The 19,704-nt window shown below is 38.0% G+C and overlaps 1 protein-coding gene across 7 annotated transcripts in view; it reads right to left on the bottom strand.

Annotated features, from left to right (window-relative positions):
• The window catches only part of ATP2B2 (ATPase plasma membrane Ca2+ transporting 2), a 166,500-nt gene that overhangs the window by 109,108 nt on the left and 37,688 nt on the right, over window positions 1–19,704 (bottom strand). For 6 of the 7 annotated variants that reach the window (XR_006102033.1, XR_006102032.1, XM_042450235.1 and 3 more), the window contains exons 3-5: window positions 9,518–9,643; window positions 7,039–7,071; window positions 4,910–5,002 (exon numbers count right to left, since the gene is read on the bottom strand). Coding sequence is in view for 5 of the 7 variants with exons in the window: in XM_042450235.1 (XP_042306169.1) it covers window positions 4,910–5,002; window positions 7,039–7,071; window positions 9,518–9,643 (252 nt within the window). In the remaining 2 variants the exon portion in view is untranslated. The remainder of the gene's footprint in view (window positions 1–4,909; window positions 5,003–7,038; window positions 7,072–9,517; window positions 9,644–19,704) is intronic. The other variant, XM_042450231.1, reaches the window with a different exon arrangement.

A 19,704-nucleotide genomic window follows, 5' to 3' on the forward strand; every position in this document is an offset into this window, starting at 1 on the left:
ATCATAGGGCATGGTTTCCAGACCCTTCACCATTTTTGTCACCCTCCTTTGGACACGCTCCAGTTTCTCAATGTCCTTTCTGAATTGCTCTAGGATAAAGTGATATTCTAAAAGCATACACAGTAAGCACACTTTTATTGAGTCTATGCAAACTGATAACATTTTGATGGATTTCAGTTATGGACTCATAATAGCAACAATTACTGTAACCTAAATACAACTGCTAGTCCAGCTAGAGTAGACCCAATGAATCAACAGAGTATTGGGAAGCACTCAATGGCCCGTTACAAACGGGCACAAAGTACGTCCCCAGGATGTATTAGGGTTAGGAAGGGGCGTCACTTCCTGCGCCCCTAACCCTAATACGGACTGGGTGCATACAAAATGGTGGTGCCCATTCCACACAGGAGCTGCCATTGTTACGTCATGACCGAGCCACCTCCAAATGAGGCGGCGCGGAAATGACATACTCGCGCCATGCGAGAGCGCCTGGGGCGCTCTTTCGGCAGCGCAGGAAGGAGCTCCGTTTGGGAGCTCCTTCCAGGATTTGCATCACTGGTACAGCCTCTACACGGCTGCGCCAGTGATGCAAATGAGAAAGGGGTCGAGCAGCCCCTTTCTCTTGGTCCCCGCCACCATCGGGTGTCCTTGGGGCATGAAGCCCCAAGCACACCCCTTTCCAGGCCGCAGGGAAGCAGCCTTTTGCTGCTTCCCAGCAGCCTGGAAAGCGGCGGATTGGGACCTCAGAGGCTGCCGCTGTGGCAGCTGAGGACCTGATACAGCGGGGAAAGGGCCAGTTACAGGCCGCCCCAAACGGGTGGTCTGTAACTCGCCACTGAGTCAATTAAGTATTGATTTACTAAGTTCATTTGATTCAATGAGTCTATTCCAGGTGTGACTATTTTGGGTGAATTCGTTTTCAGAGGCTGGCTCAGCTCAGATTATTTTACTTCAATTTAGTAACACAACAAAACAGGAGATTTTGTCAATGTACTCTATCCACCACCTGTTTTTCCTCCCCCATTCTATATTACAAAGTATCAATTACCCATGGGATATTTCACAATTTACAGTCGTAGCACTGTGATTCCACTTTAACTACCATGAGAACATCCTATGGACTCCTGGTATTTGCAATTTAGGGAGGTTTATTTAGAATTCTCTGCCAGAGAACACTAGTGCCTCCCTAAAGCCGAGGATTTCATACAATGTTGCCAGGCCATTTAAAGTGGAATCACAATGCCATAATTGTTTTTGCATGAATTTGTCCAAATTCCCTGCTTCAGAAAAACCAGGGAAGCTGGCAAAAACTATACAGTACTTTGGAGCTCCTTTAAACTGTACCTTTTCTCAAAGATGACAGGTATAGTCTCCTGGTTTGGTTGTCATGGAAAACCATGGCCTCCATGTTTAATCATGGCATACCAAGAAAATAAGGTGGGTGGGGTTTAACAAATGTATTTTAAGTTCCCATTGACCTCTCTCCTGAAATAAACAAAGAATGTCCACGCTGGTGCACAAACCCCTGAAATTATTAAATGATCAGATTTTTCTGCAGGGCCCTTTTTACCTACACCGTTACTGCACTGTGATTCCACTTTAACTGCTATGGTTCCATCATATGGAATCATGGGGTTTGTCATTTGATGAAGAACTACAGCTTTCTGGCTGAGAATCCATTCTAAACATCCTTCCTTCAAATGTAAATTCCAGGATTCCATGTTGCCATAAAGTGGAATATACTACTACAGTTGTGTTGCCTGAAAGGGCCACAAATCTATTCTATCTCCTATTGATTTTTTCTGAATTGGCCTGAAATTTCAATTCAGCTTTACATGAGGTATGGAAGCCTAAATGCTCCCTCCCTCCCAATTTTGTTACAGGAGCAAGATACCTGTGGGTTTTTGTTTTTGCTGTTGTTGTTGTTTGGACACCTGGAAATCACCATTCCTTGAATGGCTTATTCTTTCTTGACAGGAAAAGCATGTATTCACAGTAGAGAAACAAAAGGAGACAATGTCTGACATGGTGTGTGATGTCCAATAATTTTTATTTCTTAAAAAGCCCAATGTGTTTTGGCCTAACACCAACTGAGCTGCTATAAAATAAATAAAAGCACATTTGTTGTAATGGTGGGACCAAGACAACACATAAACCACCTCTAAAACATAATTTCTTAAAAATTAAATAGTATCTATTATACACATAAATATATATCTACCTATTATCAGGAATTTCTGATAATCACACAGCATGTGGGACACTGTCTTCTCCATTCTTCCACTATTCTTTCTTGAGCCTTATTTCCAAAGGCTAAATGTCAAATACCCTGTACTAGATGAATGTCCTTTTCTGACCTCCTTCTCTATGCTGTTTATTAATTCTGTTGACAGTTTACAGAGCTCTTGGGTGGCAGCTGTTTTGCAACTCTGAACCACTAAACCCCAGGTGAGTAAGTTCTTTCTGGAAACCCCAGTACTCTCAGCTGGAGTAGTCTTTCTCTCTGGATCTCAAAGCACTCTGCTTGGTAATATTTTGCCATGGCTGAAGAAAATATCTTTCTTTCTGTAGTATTTATGAGATTATCAAGACACAAAGGATTCCTTTGCCCTGTCCCTATGTTTTGGACAGAAATAAGGCAAGAAAGGCATCTCTCTTTGTCAAATGCCACCTTCTGACTTCCACCTCTTTCCTTCTATTGCTAAAGCTACATAGTTCATTGTGCAGCCTTCACAAGACAGCTACCAATCTTCCTCCCACTTCTCTCTTCTTCCCCCTTTTTCTCCCTGCCTCTGGGACAGTCTCCATAGTTAACTATTACATTGTCATTTTAAAAAGACTTTCACATTCCTCCAAGGAGTGTGATCTGGAGACTTTGGTTCCAGTATGATTCAGCAGTAAATGGGACGGTGGTACATTCAGAGCTAGCAATAAGAAATAATATATTGTATTCCTATTCACCAGAATTCAAAGAACTGTGAAACCAGTTGTGACATATCTAGCTTTATTTTCCTCACACAGCACTTCTTGCCTCATGACAAATGGGCTTCAAAGGTGATGACAGCTCCAGAAAAGCATATTTTTATATGACTTAGTACTCATCTGTCCAAACAATTTTTTAAAAAAATACATTGGTCTGGCAGAAATACATTTGAATGAGCATGTGTCTAAGTACAATTGCTAGTTCTGGCTTGGAAGGGCCCACTAAATCCATTGTGATTAGCACTGATTCAATGGTTATATTCTAGTTAAGACTAGAAACCAGAAATAGGCTGTAAAAAGCTATTAAGGTCCTGGTTCCAGTTTATTCTTCATCCTGTGCAGTTTAGGTCTCTGTATCCTCATGCTTTTTCATGTCTTTAGAAACCTTATGTTCCCAAAGGCCATAATGAATAAAAAAGTTCAGTACATTCCCTCCCCAACCATCTTGCAAGAATAGACTGAATGCTTGAATTATTCCTTTTCAGTCTAAGAACACTTATACAGGGCATTTACTTCTGACCAAATTGCATCGGATGGCTCCAAGGTTAGGAGTTGTAGATGAGTAGGGAAGGGGGTGTTGCTAAAGGGGAACAAAACGAGGATATTGCTCCCCCCCCCCCCCCCCACACACACACAAAATGTATGTCACCCTGTGAAATTTCCCTTTAGTCCCCAAATCTGTAGCATTGCATTAGCGTTAGGTTAGCATTTAGAAAAACAGTTTAGGCATCCAAAGAAAAGGAACAGGCACATTAACCAAGGAAAGATATGAGCATTCTAGGTGTAAACCATTTTTGGTATCCCACTCTGTAATGCTAGAAAATTGGGGACTGAAGGAAAATGTCTTGTGAAAGGCAATCTCTGCATAGCTACACTCCAGAGTAAAGGGTTCTCTTGAGTATCAAAAAACCTCTAAGATTATCTGAGACTCAAGAAAATACATATTACTTTCTTTTAAAAAATTAAAGAATTCAAATTAATAACATAAAGAAATATTGTATAATATCTATGCTTTTGTTTTTGTTAGTGGAAAGAGAAATAACTCATAAGATAGATATTTAAAAGCACACACCCTCTTACAGAAATATTGTAATAATTAAGAAAGGCAAGTATTCTATTCAAAATCGAGATCAAAATTCACCCATTTATACTTACTATAAATTTATCTCCTTAATGAGGCAGTTTAAAATATGGGCATGCTAAGAAATGGAGTCAAGAAGCTGACCAAAATCACATTTGAAAAATCAGAACTGAAGTTATACTAGTTAAAAGAAAAATAACATATGAAACCATATCCAAGCACATGCACAAGAGCACATAGCGATGTTTTGTTTTCTAGTATCATCACCTACAGTAAATGCTTAGCTTGGTGCTGAGTCAAAAGTTTGTGGGAAGCACAATAAAGCTCTACAATGCTACTGGTTGTATTCAAGCCAGATTCCTGACCCCAGCAGGATTGTTTTCCCAAAACTACTTTGAGATCATGAATGCTTATGAGAGTGCCACATTGTGGGGGGAAAACCAGGATGAAAAACATAATCCAAAATCATGCTCTCTTTTCAAATATGTCCTGAGAAAAACAGACAGAAACACCAGTTTGACACTGAAAACCTTGTGAGTGGGGAAAACAGGTTTGAGATACATATTTTACATTGTTTTAAATCATTTGGATCAGTAATAAAAGGTTCCTTAATTCCTACTTGTTCTCATCCCATTGTTGCTTCAATGAGAAACAAAGATTTGTTTAGCTAGTAAAAAAAAAAACTGGGATTTGTGGCATCTCTTATAAGCTGCTGCACAATAGGAGCTCTCACACAGTAATCACATGCACATACAACATCTGTGCAGTTCATAAGAGAAAGAGGGAAGCTTATATAGTCAGGAGAGAAATCCATCAAATAAAACAAGCTAGGTGTTCTTAACGTACCATTGACTAAGCTGGCATTTGCATTATCAGTGGCATTTGCACCTGCTGCCCCATCTGTAGTTGAAGGAGGATGGAAGGAGGTATGGGAAGAATCTACTGAGTAATAATGGATAAAAGAAAAACAAAAGAGTAAATCATAATAATATGAACAAATTCACATGACACAAACAAGAACATTTATGGACTAATGTGGCTTCATTTTTCTTTCTTCTCCAAACCAGATTTGTTTTAAGGTATGCAACGTAATGTCTTAAAAAATGAATGTCATTACAAGAATGTTACAAAAGTGGGGAACAAAAACTCATATGTGGAATATTATAAAAAGAAATGTGAAAGACATTTAACAGAGTTAACAGAGTTGGTGAAAACTGACTTTACATAGTATTTCTATTTCCTCTGCTCCTCTTTGCAGACATTCTTAAATTGCTTTTTTTATAAAGGATTTAGATTAAGGTTAAGGGGCAAATATATATTTAAATACCTGTATTTACTGTACTTTATCTAGAATGAATCCACTTTATACATGCATCTAAAAGGTGTCCTATTTAAAATGCTTCATTCATTGTATTGTACCCAAAACATTAAAGCACGTATTTCAGAATGCCGCCCTTTACAGGCCTAATCAGAACTAAGTCCTACTGGGTTCAGTGGAACTTATTCCCAGGTAGGCTTGTACAGGATTATATGTAACAGCGATTTAGGGAAACCCAACAGTACACCCACTAACTATGTTTGGCATTCTGTTGTGGTGTGATAAAACAGGTTCAGTTCAAGTTTGATAAAGTAAGTTTATTACCAGTACGCTTGTGCTGTTGTTGTTTTATTTTGTATTAGTTGAAGACAGAAAATAAAAATGAGTCAATCACAGTTCTAAAATGTCAAAAGTTTGGCTTACAAAGAAAGGGATAGGACAGGCAAGAAATTTCTTCACATCAAGAGACAGTGAATGTTTCCCAAGATTTTGTATTGATTGGAAATTAGCTGAGCTAGAGCTGAGTGAATAATCCACAGTGAATGACAGGTCTGAAACAACTTTGTTTTTAATTAGGGTGTTTTTTTTTTTAAAAACCCCAATAACAGAATTTTTGAACTTTTTCAAGCATATTTTATACTTAAAGTTACAAATCTTTAGCCAAAATAAATGGGGAGGGAGTCTTCAAATATTTAATTTTGGTTTCTTTTGAGTGTCCAGAAGCCGCAGGTGATCCAAGTAAGTTAGTGGTATGTTTTGCTATTCTAATACTAAACACTGAAGGTGGAGATGGTACAGTCAGCAGCATCTAGCATCTTATCAAAGCTATAAAATGGTATGAAACTCAGTATCAGAGAGACTGCTTGAAACTGCCAGGAGGGTTCAAAACTGTAAAGGCTCAGGCCAATAGTCAAGTGGCTTTCTTTTCTAGGTTGGCTAGCTGCCATTTCTTCCCCATTGCTGCATGACTGTCAAAGCTCAACTAAAATATTAATCAGGCATACATTAACACTAGAACTGGGGGGAGTCCAATGAAGCTGACTGAGAGGAGATAAAGTGCTCCTCTCCCCAGAACATAGCTAACTTCTGGAATTTGCTCCCACTGGTGGTCACTAGGTTAGACAGCTTGAAAAGAGAACTAGACTAATTCACAGAGGAGAAGGCTCTTAGTGGCTACTAATCACAGTGGCTACAGACTGCTTCCAGGATCAGATGCTGTATGCTTCTCAATACCAGTTCTGGGGAGCAAGATTGGGAGACAGCTATTGCCATCATTCTCTGATTTCTGGGTATTTCTTGTGCTTGCCCAACAACGACTCCCCCCAGCCTGCCTGTCTCCTCTTAAAATCTGTTTTTAACCTCAGCTGGTTGGGCCCCTAAGTGTTCAATAAAAGTTAAAATGAATGACTTTGCACCCACATTGTAAATGGATGAAGAATTTGCAGATATAATCAGAGAACAACAGAGAAAAAAGGGGGAAGAATGTAGTCCAAATTGAAATCCACAATTTAATTGCAACCAAATCACAAAGATATGTTTTCTTGACTATTCACTCAGGTCTTTTTCATTCTCTTTTTGATTTCCAGCACCATTAGCAGGACAGACCCTTTTAAAAATGCCCAGACTCTCCTCTGAGATGGTAGATTTCTTACTCTACCTGAAAGGTGATGTCCATCCTCCTGTTTCACACCTGCATGATGATTTTTTACAAAATGTTAATGAGGAAGGAATATACTAGATAAAACTGAAATGCAAACACATATGACTGGTAAGCTTTCAAAAAAGCTTCAAGCATACATACAAGGAACGTATGATGTTTGTGCTTAAAATCAGGGACATAATCTAATGAGCACTGTTGCTGTAGCCCACAGACTGTTTCAGAGGAGTTCATGCTAGAATCATGAACAAGCCCTGTTTAGACAAATAGTGGGAGGACAGGAACAGTGCTTGGAGAATTGCAGCTCCATGCAGCCTAGTCACTACATCACCAGAGGCTTGCTTGAATGACTGCAGAATGGATTTTGAAAGCACTTCATTAGATGTTTTAGTGGATGTGCAATGAAAGCTATATGACAAACATGAAACTTTCCCCCCACCTTTCCCTCAGTCAATAGTGTAGATTAGCAGGTTATTCTTTTTTTAAAAGGGAGGGAGGGAAAAAAGAAATGAAAATGCAGGGCAATAAAGAACTGTACACTATTCCAAGACAGAGAATTATGGAGAATTGGATATTCTCACCAAAAGAAAAAAGAACTTGTAAAAATTGTAGATAGTGATGAGTTATGTGTGGGTTTCTGTCTGAAATGATGTCTACTTAAGATGTGTTAACAAAAGATTTTAACTCCTTGGTTACTTTTTTGTGTTCCACTTGTCACAATAATGTTACATAAAGCAAGAAATAATTTATGTCCAAAAAAAAGTTGCATTATTCTGACCACTCAATTTTCACTTTGTCTAAGTCCATTTTTATGTAGTCTAAAATATGAAAAATGACACTCTGGAAATAAGCCTGTAATATATATTCTTCTTAAGTTAAATTCAAAATCAGTTGCTTTAAGTGTGGCAAAGTGTATGGTGGATGTTTAACACAGCTTACAGTGCTTAAATGTATGCACAGGTTTGATACACTAATGTACATGGGATAAAATACCCCAGACACTTTCCTTGTCTACAAGTAAAAAATGTCATGTATTGTTTCATATTTACTTCTTAATATGCACTTCTTTTAATGTTTATGGCTGCAATGCCACATGCATTTAGAATCATAGAGTCAGAAGGGACCACAGGGGCCATCCAGTTCAAGCCCTTGCTTTGCAGGAATACACAACTTTCCTGGGAGTAAGTCCACTGAACTCAATAGAGTCTACTTCTGAGTAGAAAATAAATAGGATCATGATTCGCAATAGTATACACTGGGACATATCTGGTACCATTTACTTTGGCTATACTCATACTAAGTTCCAGCCTAACTGGATTTCAGACTGTGTTATCAGCACAGAGATACCAGAATTATGGTGCATACTTGTAAAAATCTGAGAAAGTATATTTTTATTTTTTAAAAAGTTTGACTATATTTATGGCTATACTTGTGCTAAGGATGTATGGTTTGATAAAACAACTTTTATTTCAACGAGAGATGCTTTAAGAAACCTTGAATCAGCTGCAGTGAACCACAACAAATATATATATATATATATATATATATATATATATATATATATATATATATATTTAAAACCCTATTATTAATTTCTATATAGCCTTACAGTCTAAGGAGTTTCTTCTGGCTTTATGTTTCATTAAGTTTAAATTGTTAAAAATAGCTGCCTGGTTCTGAAAATAAAGCAGTAATATCCATGTCACTTTCCATGAAATATAAACAGCATTGTTTTCAAGGAGTATTCTACACAGGGAAGACCCCAGCTAGCCTACCTCTAGGCACTCTGTCAGATCCACTGCTCCATTGGTTAAACTGCCCTCCTGTCATAGGTGAAGTCCTTTTATGCAAGTGTTCCTACTGCTCTCAGTGTATCCCCTCAACTATCAGACTGGCAGTATTCAGATAAGTGGCATGGCACTTTCTATTTACAAAAAATGAATGAACGTCATTTGCATACTGCATAAAGCAGAAGGACGCATCCAAATTATAGAGCTAGAAAATCAAAAATAAATCTAAGTATGTATATATGCAGGGGGCAATTTTAAACAAATATATTTTAAACTTAAAAATTAGAGTTTAATTCTTTTCTTTTTTTTCCTTAAATTTAATTTACCTCCTAGATGAAAGGTGGGAACTTACTAAAGCAAGAATTTGCTTCATTTATACTGGAATATTTATGCTGGGACACTGAATTCTTTATGTGTGAATTCTGAATATATGAAAATTTGGATTTCATATGAAAAAAAAGATACGATCCATGATTAAGTTCCACTAGAGGGTATACAACGCAGCTGATTTTGTTTCTCAAATTTTGCAAGGTCTACAATGTTCAAAATGTCAGATATACTTCTATCCCTGAAGGAAGGACTCATAATTTGATGGGACTGAATCAGTATAAATTCAAGTACTCCTGTGTTATCAGTCTGAGTCATTAATATTTTTAGGTGAGAACTAAGATACAGAATGATATTTGTACCTTTTTTATCCTTCTTTTCCTCTTCATCTCCACCAGCACCCAACAGGGTAAAGATGATCCCTGTCTGAGAATTAACTCCCACTGCAGTGACAAGCATTCTTCCAGAACCTTCCATGACATGGGTACCTACAAGAATTTTTAAAGGTATATATTAACAGGCTGTTCTTTAAAAAACAACAATTTTGAACAGTTATTTTTTTAAAAAAAAAAAGTTTCAAAAACCCCTCACCAACAACCTGTCGTCCTGTTGAAGAAGTTCTAATTGAAGATCACATTCTTAATTCAGAAATAAGTCTACTTTTATGCATACTGAACTCTACTTTGTAGCCATGCCTTTCATCTTTCTGCTTCATTCCCTTTTTTACAACATGGAGATGACAACAACAGTGTTCAATTTATATAGTGTTCAGTGCAATGGGGCAAGGCATTCTCCTGTGCAAGGCCAGTTCATTTCTAGTTTGATTTCACTTCCCCCCCCCCCCCCCCCTCCTTCTTTTTTTTGGCGGCTTCCTCCCCCCCCCCCCCCCCCCCGCATGCTTCTCATGTCATTATATTTTTGCAAGAAGCCCTGAGTGTGCACAGTAAAAAAATCAGACCTGGTTATGTAATGCCATTCTGAAAAGCAAACAAAACAGCATGCCTTTATTTTATTTATTTTTAAAAATCTACCCTGCTTTCCCACAAAACAGAACAAAGGCAACTTTCAGTAAACTAAAACTAAACATAGTTATGACAATTAATTCAAAGCATCACTTATTTACTTAGTTATTTAAATTGCCTTTCTCCTAGCATGGGACCCAAGGTATCTCACAAAAAGGCTAAAACAAAATATGTTAAAATCTTGATAATAAAAAAGTTAAAGGCAAGACACCATATTATAATATCATCACATTTTAAAAAGTGTAAAATCATTTAAAATCTTAACTATAAGGTTAAAATATTGTATCTTCCCCAATAAAAAGGCTATCTCAAAGTGATTAATCATTACATGTCTGAATAAAAAAAGAATTTGCCTGCTGGTAAAAGGAGAGGGCCATGAGAGGGAATTCCACAACCTCTCATACACTCTTCCAATCTCACACTCCAAATCAAGAAGAAGAAAGAACTAGCAAATAAAAACAATTGAAAGCTTTCATATAGCACTACAATAGCCTCACTCAGTCACTGAAACCCACTGGGTGATTTTAGGCAAGTCACACTCTCTCAACAGTGTGTTTCTTGTCGCTCTGAACAACTTAGCAAGAAAATCCTGTAATAGGTTCACCTTGTGGTCACCATGTGCAGGAAGTAACTTGAAAGTACACAACAACAAAGTGCCCACATAGAAACGAAAATTATCTCACAGCAATGGAAAGACTCAGTCTTCCCATATTATACTTGAAGGGAATTTTATTGCCTCTTGCAGCAAAGTACAGGAAGAGAGAAAATCATGGAAACCCAGTTCATTTGTCACTCACTGTGCTTTCTTCAACATGGGAGCTGGGAAGTTGGTTTCCTTACATAGAAAGCAATGCAGCTGGAGAGAAGAGCCTCACCTTGTGAGCAACTTGTTATTTTTGATTGAGCAAATGAATTGGGTTTATTTCATTCATAGACCAGCACAAACCCCTAACTTTCCTAGAGTTTCTTCATGTGGAGAGCCCCCACCAAAGAGAAATGTCTCCTCTTTCGTTTTATGAGAGGAAAGTGATAATGGGTGGGGGAACAGGGTAGGTGCTGACCTACACCCATTTGTTTAGAAAGACTGGAGAGTAATACTTTTTTTCATCTTTTTTTCATTCAGAGTAACACTTGAAGAAGGCTATAGTAACCTTGACTAGGCAGACGGTATTCAGGAGGACAGGGGTGTCATGAGGTTGCTTTGACAACATAGGGATGTATTTCCTGCATTGCAATAAGAGGTCAGTGTTATTGATATTCAAAACATGGCAAAGCACATAACACCGCTCAGTAGCCCTGATGTGACAATGTGAAGAACAGTTTTTGTCCAATGTATGCTTCTTTTCACACAGTAGCAGTAAAAAGGTTTGGAAAATGTTTTGTCCAGCCCCACTAATTTATTAAATTCTCCACTAGACCATCAAGTGTCAATATTACTCCTACCATTCACACCCCTACCCATCACAGGGTTGAGAAGCAAGTCAGCTTACGGGAGGAGTAAGATGCCACATTACTTGATGGCATCAAATTATTCAGGGTAGTTACATTTTTAAAAAAGGTTAGGTAAAGAACTCCAAAAAGAACTCTTCGAACTGGGGAAATGGGCATTAAAATGGCAAAAGCAGTTCAATGTAACTCTAAAATGCCATGCCAAGAACAGAATGCTGGTCCAATAAGACCTTTGGTCCAATCCAGCATAGTTTTTATTCTCTTATTATATTTAGTGATTTCTTGCTGTATTCTGTGCATTCTCATTTGCAAGTAATCCCTTCCAAAGTTTCTCTTTGAGAAACAAAACAAATCTCACTTATTTTGGGAATAAATACATGGGATGGATGCAGATAAATGTATACCAGTGTGTACATATATGAGTTAGTAACCAAAGTTTTTGCTGCTTTTGGCTGATTAACTCCCATCCCCAATATTTCCATGTGCCATCCCGCCCCTCAAATTCTGTAGGTCTTGCAATCCTTTTTTTTAAAAAAAATAAAAATAAAGAGAGGTCACTAAGGAAGGTAGTGCCCAGTAAAATCAGGCCTAAAGATAAAGGTAAACGTAAAGGTAAAGGTAGTCCCTCGACATGAATATCTAGTCGTAAGCAACTGTAGGGGACAGTGCCCATCTCCGTTACTAAGCCAAAGAGCCAGCAGTATCCAAGGACTGCTCTGGTGGTCATGTGGCCAGCATGACTGCGCCAAATGCTGTTACCTTTCTGCTGAGAAGTGGTACCTATTTATCTACTTGCATTTGCATGCTTTCAAAATGCTAGGTTGGCAGAAGCTGGGACTAGTGACAGAAGCTCACCCTCAAACTGCCAACCTTCTAATCTTGCATGGCATCTTAACCAATCCCGTTATGCACACATTTAGCCATATTTAGCCATTTGGCTTGTCCTGTCTATGTACAGTATATCTTGTTGCACTTCCCTCTTATTTTAATTGATGTTAAAGGCAATGCTATGCCTCAAGACTGAACCCAATTCTCAAAAGATACTGAAATGTTTTCCAATATTATCTGCTGCCTTTAAGCATCCGTACGTAATTTCAGATATAGTATAGTATTTAAACGATACTAAAGTGGACAGTACATTTTTAATGCAGTCATTAATATTGCATTGTGCCCATGAAGACAATTTCTTTTACTTCTGCTCATTATGAAATGACTCCATCGCACAGAGACATGTGAAGTGCAGGGAGCAGAGAGATGGCTCAAATATGACACAAAAAGCCTGGAGTGAATTGTGTTTCTAACTGCAATTTCTAGAGGGTCATGCAAAAAAACAAAACTGAAAAGAAAAACCAGAATGTTTGCCATTTTCCACAAAAGCCACTTTACAGGAACTAAAGTAGAACACATACAAATTGTCTTCATTTCACTAGAGGACAGGACCAAATGTACCTTTTAATGTTAAGTCATAACTTGTGTTTCTAAAAATATGTGATTGTTGGGCACATTCAAGATACAAGAAATATGTACTGAGTTGTGTTGATTCTGACATGTTACATAAGGACATACATACAAGGAGTGCTTTTATCATTTATTACTGATACCATAATCATGTGCTATTCCATGTTACAGATGAAACCCAGCAATTCAGAAAATATGACTATAGAACCAATGTGCTGTTAATGTGTAATTTGTTTACATACTGCCGCCGCCACCTCCTTTTCCCCCCGTAAAATTTGGCTCCCAGGCTTGAGACTGGATTTGAGACTTGACTTGGAAGTAAGGAAGTATAAGGAATTGAGACTCTGCTTGAGATTTGAAAGTAGATACTCGAGACGCAACTTGAGACATGGAATAAAAGTCTTGAAAACATCACTGGTATTACTATTAAATAGATGCAAGGAATTTGTTAGCTTGAACCTAACAGAAAGCAGTACAGGCTACCATTCTTCAGGTGGGTAGCCGATTTGTTGCCATGGTCAGCATAGAGCCCGTGATTGACACTAAAACAAAATTGATGTGATAAAGTTAGCTAAAAACATTGACATTAATGTATTATTTTGAAATTAATTTCTTCTTATTGTTTGTTATTGCAATCCTTTGAATAATTTCTAATTTATGGTGATCATACAATGGCAAGATTTCATGGCTAGATTTGTTCATAGGTATGTCATTACCTCCCTCTGAAGCCGAGAGGGTAACTACTATACCAGGCAGGCTCTCACTTAAGTGGCTTCCCCTAGATTCTGGAACTCTCTTTTCAGGGAAGCCAGAATGACATCCTCTTTGTTGTCCTTTTTATACAAAGAGGCATTTTAAAACAGAAAGTTTTTAAAGTAGAGGCTAGATGGTGCTGTATTATTTTAAATGAACTGCTTTTAAAGAGCTTTTTTTTAATTGAATTTTATTTTTTAACATGAATGTGAATTGCTTTAACACAGTAAATAGTTTAATTCTATTTTAATGTGCACTTTTAATGTTTTTCATTATATTACTCTTTTAAAATTGTGAGCAGCATACAATTACAATTTTTTTGGGGGGGGGACAGGATGATGATGATGATGATGATGATGATGATGATAATGATGTCAATAAATCAGCTTTTACACTGTTTCAGTTCTTTCATCTTGTAGACGCTTTAAGGTGCTCATCTAGGTGTCCTAAAATGAAGCTATGCCATGGCCCATATTATTTCACCAAAAAGGCCAATGAAAAGGATGGTGAACCAGGTAGCTTAAGGAATATATTCTCCTATATTTCATGTAGCATAAAGTATCAGGGAGGAAAGTAGTTGATCCTTGGCTGATATGGAATGGACTTTGTCATCATATTTCTGAATGTTTGGCTTACAGAGGTTCCAAAAAAAGGAGAGGGAAATTCATCACCTCTAAAATAAAACATTAGAATATAGACCTTGAGTGTGAACACTGAGAAGGAAAAACATATATAATTCTTGTGGCCATTGTACATATCAAGTACATAGAAAGTACATAAGTTTTTCCTCCTACCTTCAAACAAAGAAAAAGACATTTCTAGTGTAATCAGTGCAACAAAACTCTCTCCTTAAAAAGTGAGTACAAATGGAGGCAAACATTATGAGTGCTCAGTGAAATCAAAAGAGCATGGGGCCTTTCAAGTTGGAAACTTGCTCTTATGCTCTTTCTGTTTAGCAACAAATGCGTACTGGAACATTTACTGCCAGAGAACCAAGAGTGAATCTGAGTTGTTTTTTCTCCAGGCAGTAACTGACCTGATTCCTTAATATAGCTGCATCATTTATTTATTTATTTATTTATTTATTTATTTATTTAGAAAACTAATAAAGCATGGTGACCAGTGTGTTCTTTGCATCTAAATAATGAATATCTCCTGATTTCAGGACTCTCAGGCTCATTCCTAAATGACCCCCAGCTGCTTTTTTCCTAGCCAGGATTCCAAATATACTGGCCTCTCCAAATATAGCTAATTTATGATCTGCTTTTTGATTCACCAATTCAAATCCCTGGCAGATCAAGAAAGGGTTCCTAGAAAGTTGTAGGATTCTCTAGATCTGAGGGAACTCTTGCCAAAGTGCCCTGTTCATACACTGATGGATTCCTGGGTATGAGTTTATTTGGTAGCTGTTGGAGTGGGTAGTCATTTAAATTTCCCAAAATGCCACAGAACAGTTCTGTTTCAAGGGCCTGGGGCAGGCTTTAGCACCAGCGAGCTCCAACAGAATAGTGGGGACTTGGCAGTCTTTCCAAAATTATTGGTGCCAGGTCTGGGCTGAGCCATTAGGTGAGCTCATCAATAGAGCAATGTGTGACTACATGCATTTGAATGTACAAAATCCCCTCTCCAAATCCCAACAACTCAACTTAGAAGAGACCACTGGAGGTGATATGAAACTTGTGCTTGGTCCAAGAGTCCGGTATGCATGCTTTCAATGACTATATATTTCTGGGAACCCAGCTGATGAAAATATAGCTGGAGGCAGTTCCAGGAGGCAGCAAATGAGAATGATGAATTTTCCCAGCCTGTTAAATTGTTCCTCACAATGCTGCGATTTCAACCAATGACCTATCTAGAAAACCAACACAGAAACCTCAGGTTTTTAAAATGACATTCTCCTCCCATTTTCTGTTGCAGTTGTGGGCTACAGAGACCTTCCTTGTAGTGTGATGGGGCAGATGTGGAGGCACAAAGGGTTGACCAGCAAACAAGAAGTTAAATACAGTATCTCTACCTCACCATGTTGATGCAGACATGTAGCGCTGACAACATTGTTCTGAATGTTAGGAGCCTGACTGTCTTAATTCTGTTCTGTCCTTTTTGGAGAAGAGTGTTCTTTTCTTCATTTTCCATGCTAGACAACTAAGGATATGGAGTTCAGGGTTACATTGCTCATCTAGAAAACTGTTTCGATTTGGTCTGATTAATAGGCTAAAACTGCAATTCTAAAATCGGAATAGGAGAATTTAATTCCTTAAATTTAGATTAATACCTGATAAACTGATATACCTGCTCCCACCGCAACCCATTTTAATAACAAGCTTTTTATATACAGTGGTACCCCGGGTACGAATGCGCCGCCTTACGAAATTTCCGGGTTACGAAAAAAAATCCATTGAAAAAAACTGTTCCGGGTTACAAAGGTTATTTCGGGTTACGAAAAAAAAATTGGTGCTTTTCGGCACTTTTTCGCACGAAATCGCGGCTTTCGCTATTAGCGCCTATGGCTTTTTCAGCTTACGAAGATTTTCGGGTTACGAACGCGGCGGCGGAACAAATTAAATTCGTAACCCGGGGTACCACTGTATAGGAAGACATGCCGTTCACATGCCATGTTGTAGTTAATGGCCAATCTCCCATTGATTTTAACAGTCCTCGATGGTGCTCTGAGATAGCTGATGTTTCTATTGTGGCAGTCTTAAACACAGTGAGAGACATGATATTTATTTAGGACATATATTAATTGGACATGATTTAAAATATTATGCTATTATGTTATATTATTCTATAATAACATAATTATTTTGTTATTTATCAATTAATGAAAGAAATTACCCATTATATTTTGATATTTCATACATTTTGAATGTTTAAGTAGATGCATATGTTCTCCTACGTCTGATCATAGAATCATAGCATCATAGAACCATAGAGTTGGAAGAGACCGCACGGGTCATCCAGTCCAACCCCCTGCCATGCAGGAAATCTGTCAAAGCATCCCCAACAGATTGCCATCCAGCCTCTGTTTAAAGACCTCCAAGGAAGGAGACTCCACTACACTCCAATGAAGTGTGTTCCCCTGTCGAACAGCCCTTACTGTCAGGAAGTTCTTCCTAATGTTGAGGTGGAATCTCTTTTCCTGTAGCTTGCATCCATTGTTCCGGGTCCTGTTCTCTGGAGCAGCAGAAAACAAGCTTGCTCCCTCCTCAATATGACATCCTTTCAAATATTTAAACAGGGCTATCGTATCACCTCTTAACCTTCTCTTCTCCAGGCTAAACATCCCCAGCTCCCTGAGTTGTTCCTCATAGGGCAAGGTCTCCAGCCCTTTCACCATTTTAGTCGCCCTCCTTTGGACACGCTCCAGTTTCTCAATGTCCTTTTTGAATTGTGGTGCCCAGAACTGGACACAATATTCCAGGTGGGGCCTGACCAGAGTCTGTAAGTATAGGCAGGCATTTTTGTGTTCAGTCAGTGTTCATTCATCACTCATATTACTTTTTCAATATTATTTTAAATAGGCAGTCACAAATATCAGTTTGAATCATGCATATTTTATGTCACTTCCAGGCTAAATATAGAGAAGAGGAGCTGCTAATTTTAGTATCAGGTATGTGCAAATGTACTTTTTTTCATCTACTTTACATTCCAAATAATAAATGTTTAAAACCTAAAGGAAACATGGCCTAAATCTGATCACTATTCCCAAACAAAGCAGATCCAGTGAATCAATGGAAATTGCCTGAGTGAAATGGCTTACTACTCAGCAATTGTTTCAGTTTGCTTATTCCAATTGGGACTAGCTAATGTGTTTAGGACTGTGTACTTGTGTCAAACATAGAGTTGCCAGATCTCAGAGAAGGAATAATCCCCTCATTTCACCTTGATCTGGGAATAGCCTCTTTCGTTAAGGTTTCTGTCTTAATTTCAAAAAAAGAAAAGAAAATATGTTATTTTTCTTTCTAACTGTGTATGCGTGTGCAGAAATGTGCATGTTTGAATGACAGGTTGTGCACAGCTGTGGTTAGTACTTAATGCATAACACTTAGGTCCAAAATACACTGTAGAAATAATCTAGTTTGAAACTGCTTTAACTGCCCTCGCCCAATGCTAGGGAATTTTGGGACCTGTAGTTTTGTGAGACATTTAGCCTTCTCTGTCACAGTAAGATACAGTTCCCAGGATTCCCTAGTGCCACAATAAGCTACAGTTCTCAGGATTCCCTAGCACTGAGCCAGGGCAGTTAAAGCGGTCTCAAACTGGATTATTTCTGCAGTGTGTTTTGGACCTTAATGATATCATGAGGGGCCATCACTAGTTTTTAAGTTTTGCCTTGGAAAAATCAGGGCCTGACAATGGCAACCCTACAGATATGGGTTGAGAATAATAAAACAGCTTTGAAGTTCTGAAAACAAATCTATTTCAAGTTTATTCAAGACACAGTCTCAACAATTTTTCTCCATATACAAAAGGAAAATTTGATTATGGTGCTTAAAATACCTCTGTATATGGTCTGATGAGAGCCAGCCTGGTGTAGTGGTTTGAACATTAGGCTCTAAGTCTGAAATTAGGTTTCATAATATTCATAATATTATGTTCTTTTTATGTGGTTCTAATTAATATTGTTTTTAGAAACACAACTGTAGCTAAAGGAGGATAGCATCTGCAAAACTACTTATTTAAGCCTGATTATTACTGAAGTCCTTTTAAAGTCAGCAATGTAAACTTTGTAATGATTTGAATATCCGTGTGTGTGTGTGTGCGCGCGCGCGCACGCGCACAGGCACATTACCAGCAGTTGACTTATTGGACCATCTGTATTGTTATGTTACTATTCTTAGCAAAGGCAGTAATAAATAAAAGCTTGCTTTTCATCCTCATGCATGAGTCAGAAATAGCCAATATTAGGCAGCAGCCCAACCAAGCATTGTATCCATTCTACAGAATTGTGCCAAAAAGCATAGAATAGCAAGAATCAAGAAACAAGAAGCCAAAGCTAATATTCCTAATGTTTCTGTCTTTCATGCTGCCAAAATTGTTCTTATAAATATTTAAGATGTTGCAATTTATGTTTTCTAATCTGTAAAACTACAGTAATAAGGTTTGGATTCAAGAAAAGTCTAATTAGAATCACTGAAAAACACCTTTATTTTTTTCCGCAGAAGGAGTATCTCAGGAGTGCAATTCCGTTCACAGGAAATCTGGATCCAAACCAAATTAACTGCAGCTTTTTCAGTAGCAACAAATTTAAATCTAGACTAACTACTTTCCAGGATGTGATGCAACCTTAAGATGCCTTTTTGGCAATATATGGAACTTCCTTATTTCTTGAGGTAAGAATAATGCAAAGAGGGTATGCATGAAATCATGTGCTTATGCATGTCTATCGTCTCATGCCAGGATTGGGCTGAAAAGGCATGTGATAAATCCCATAGGCAGTCTTAAATTATGTTAGTATCTTCATTGTCTATTTTGGCGTTTTGTACATTCTCTGTGGTCATTATTCTTGTTCAACTGTAAAACTATGTTCTTCCTTCGGATGGAAGAGATGGGCATGAAAGAATAGCTCGAATATGCTCTGGCTGGAAGCCTGCTGTCTGCATGGCCCACTCCCAAAGCAGGCCATGGACACAGGGACTGACCAGTGCCATCAGGAGTCAGACTATGCCATCTCCTTTTTGCTCCGGTCCTAAGGACCATAGTGTGGCTTTGGTGTGGCTTCTGGCTGCTTTGGAGGCATGTGTAATTTAAACATCCTACCTCCAAAGTATCTGGAAAGGAAGAAGCACTCAGGATTATATTACAAACATATGTTTAAGTATATCAAAGAATTTCAGAAGAAAATCAGCTTGTGCTTTATAGATTAT

The sequence above is a fragment of the Sceloporus undulatus genome, chromosome 2, assembly GCF_019175285.1.
Source record: "Sceloporus undulatus isolate JIND9_A2432 ecotype Alabama chromosome 2, SceUnd_v1.1, whole genome shotgun sequence".
Taxonomy (NCBI): domain Eukaryota; kingdom Metazoa; phylum Chordata; class Lepidosauria; order Squamata; family Phrynosomatidae; genus Sceloporus; species Sceloporus undulatus.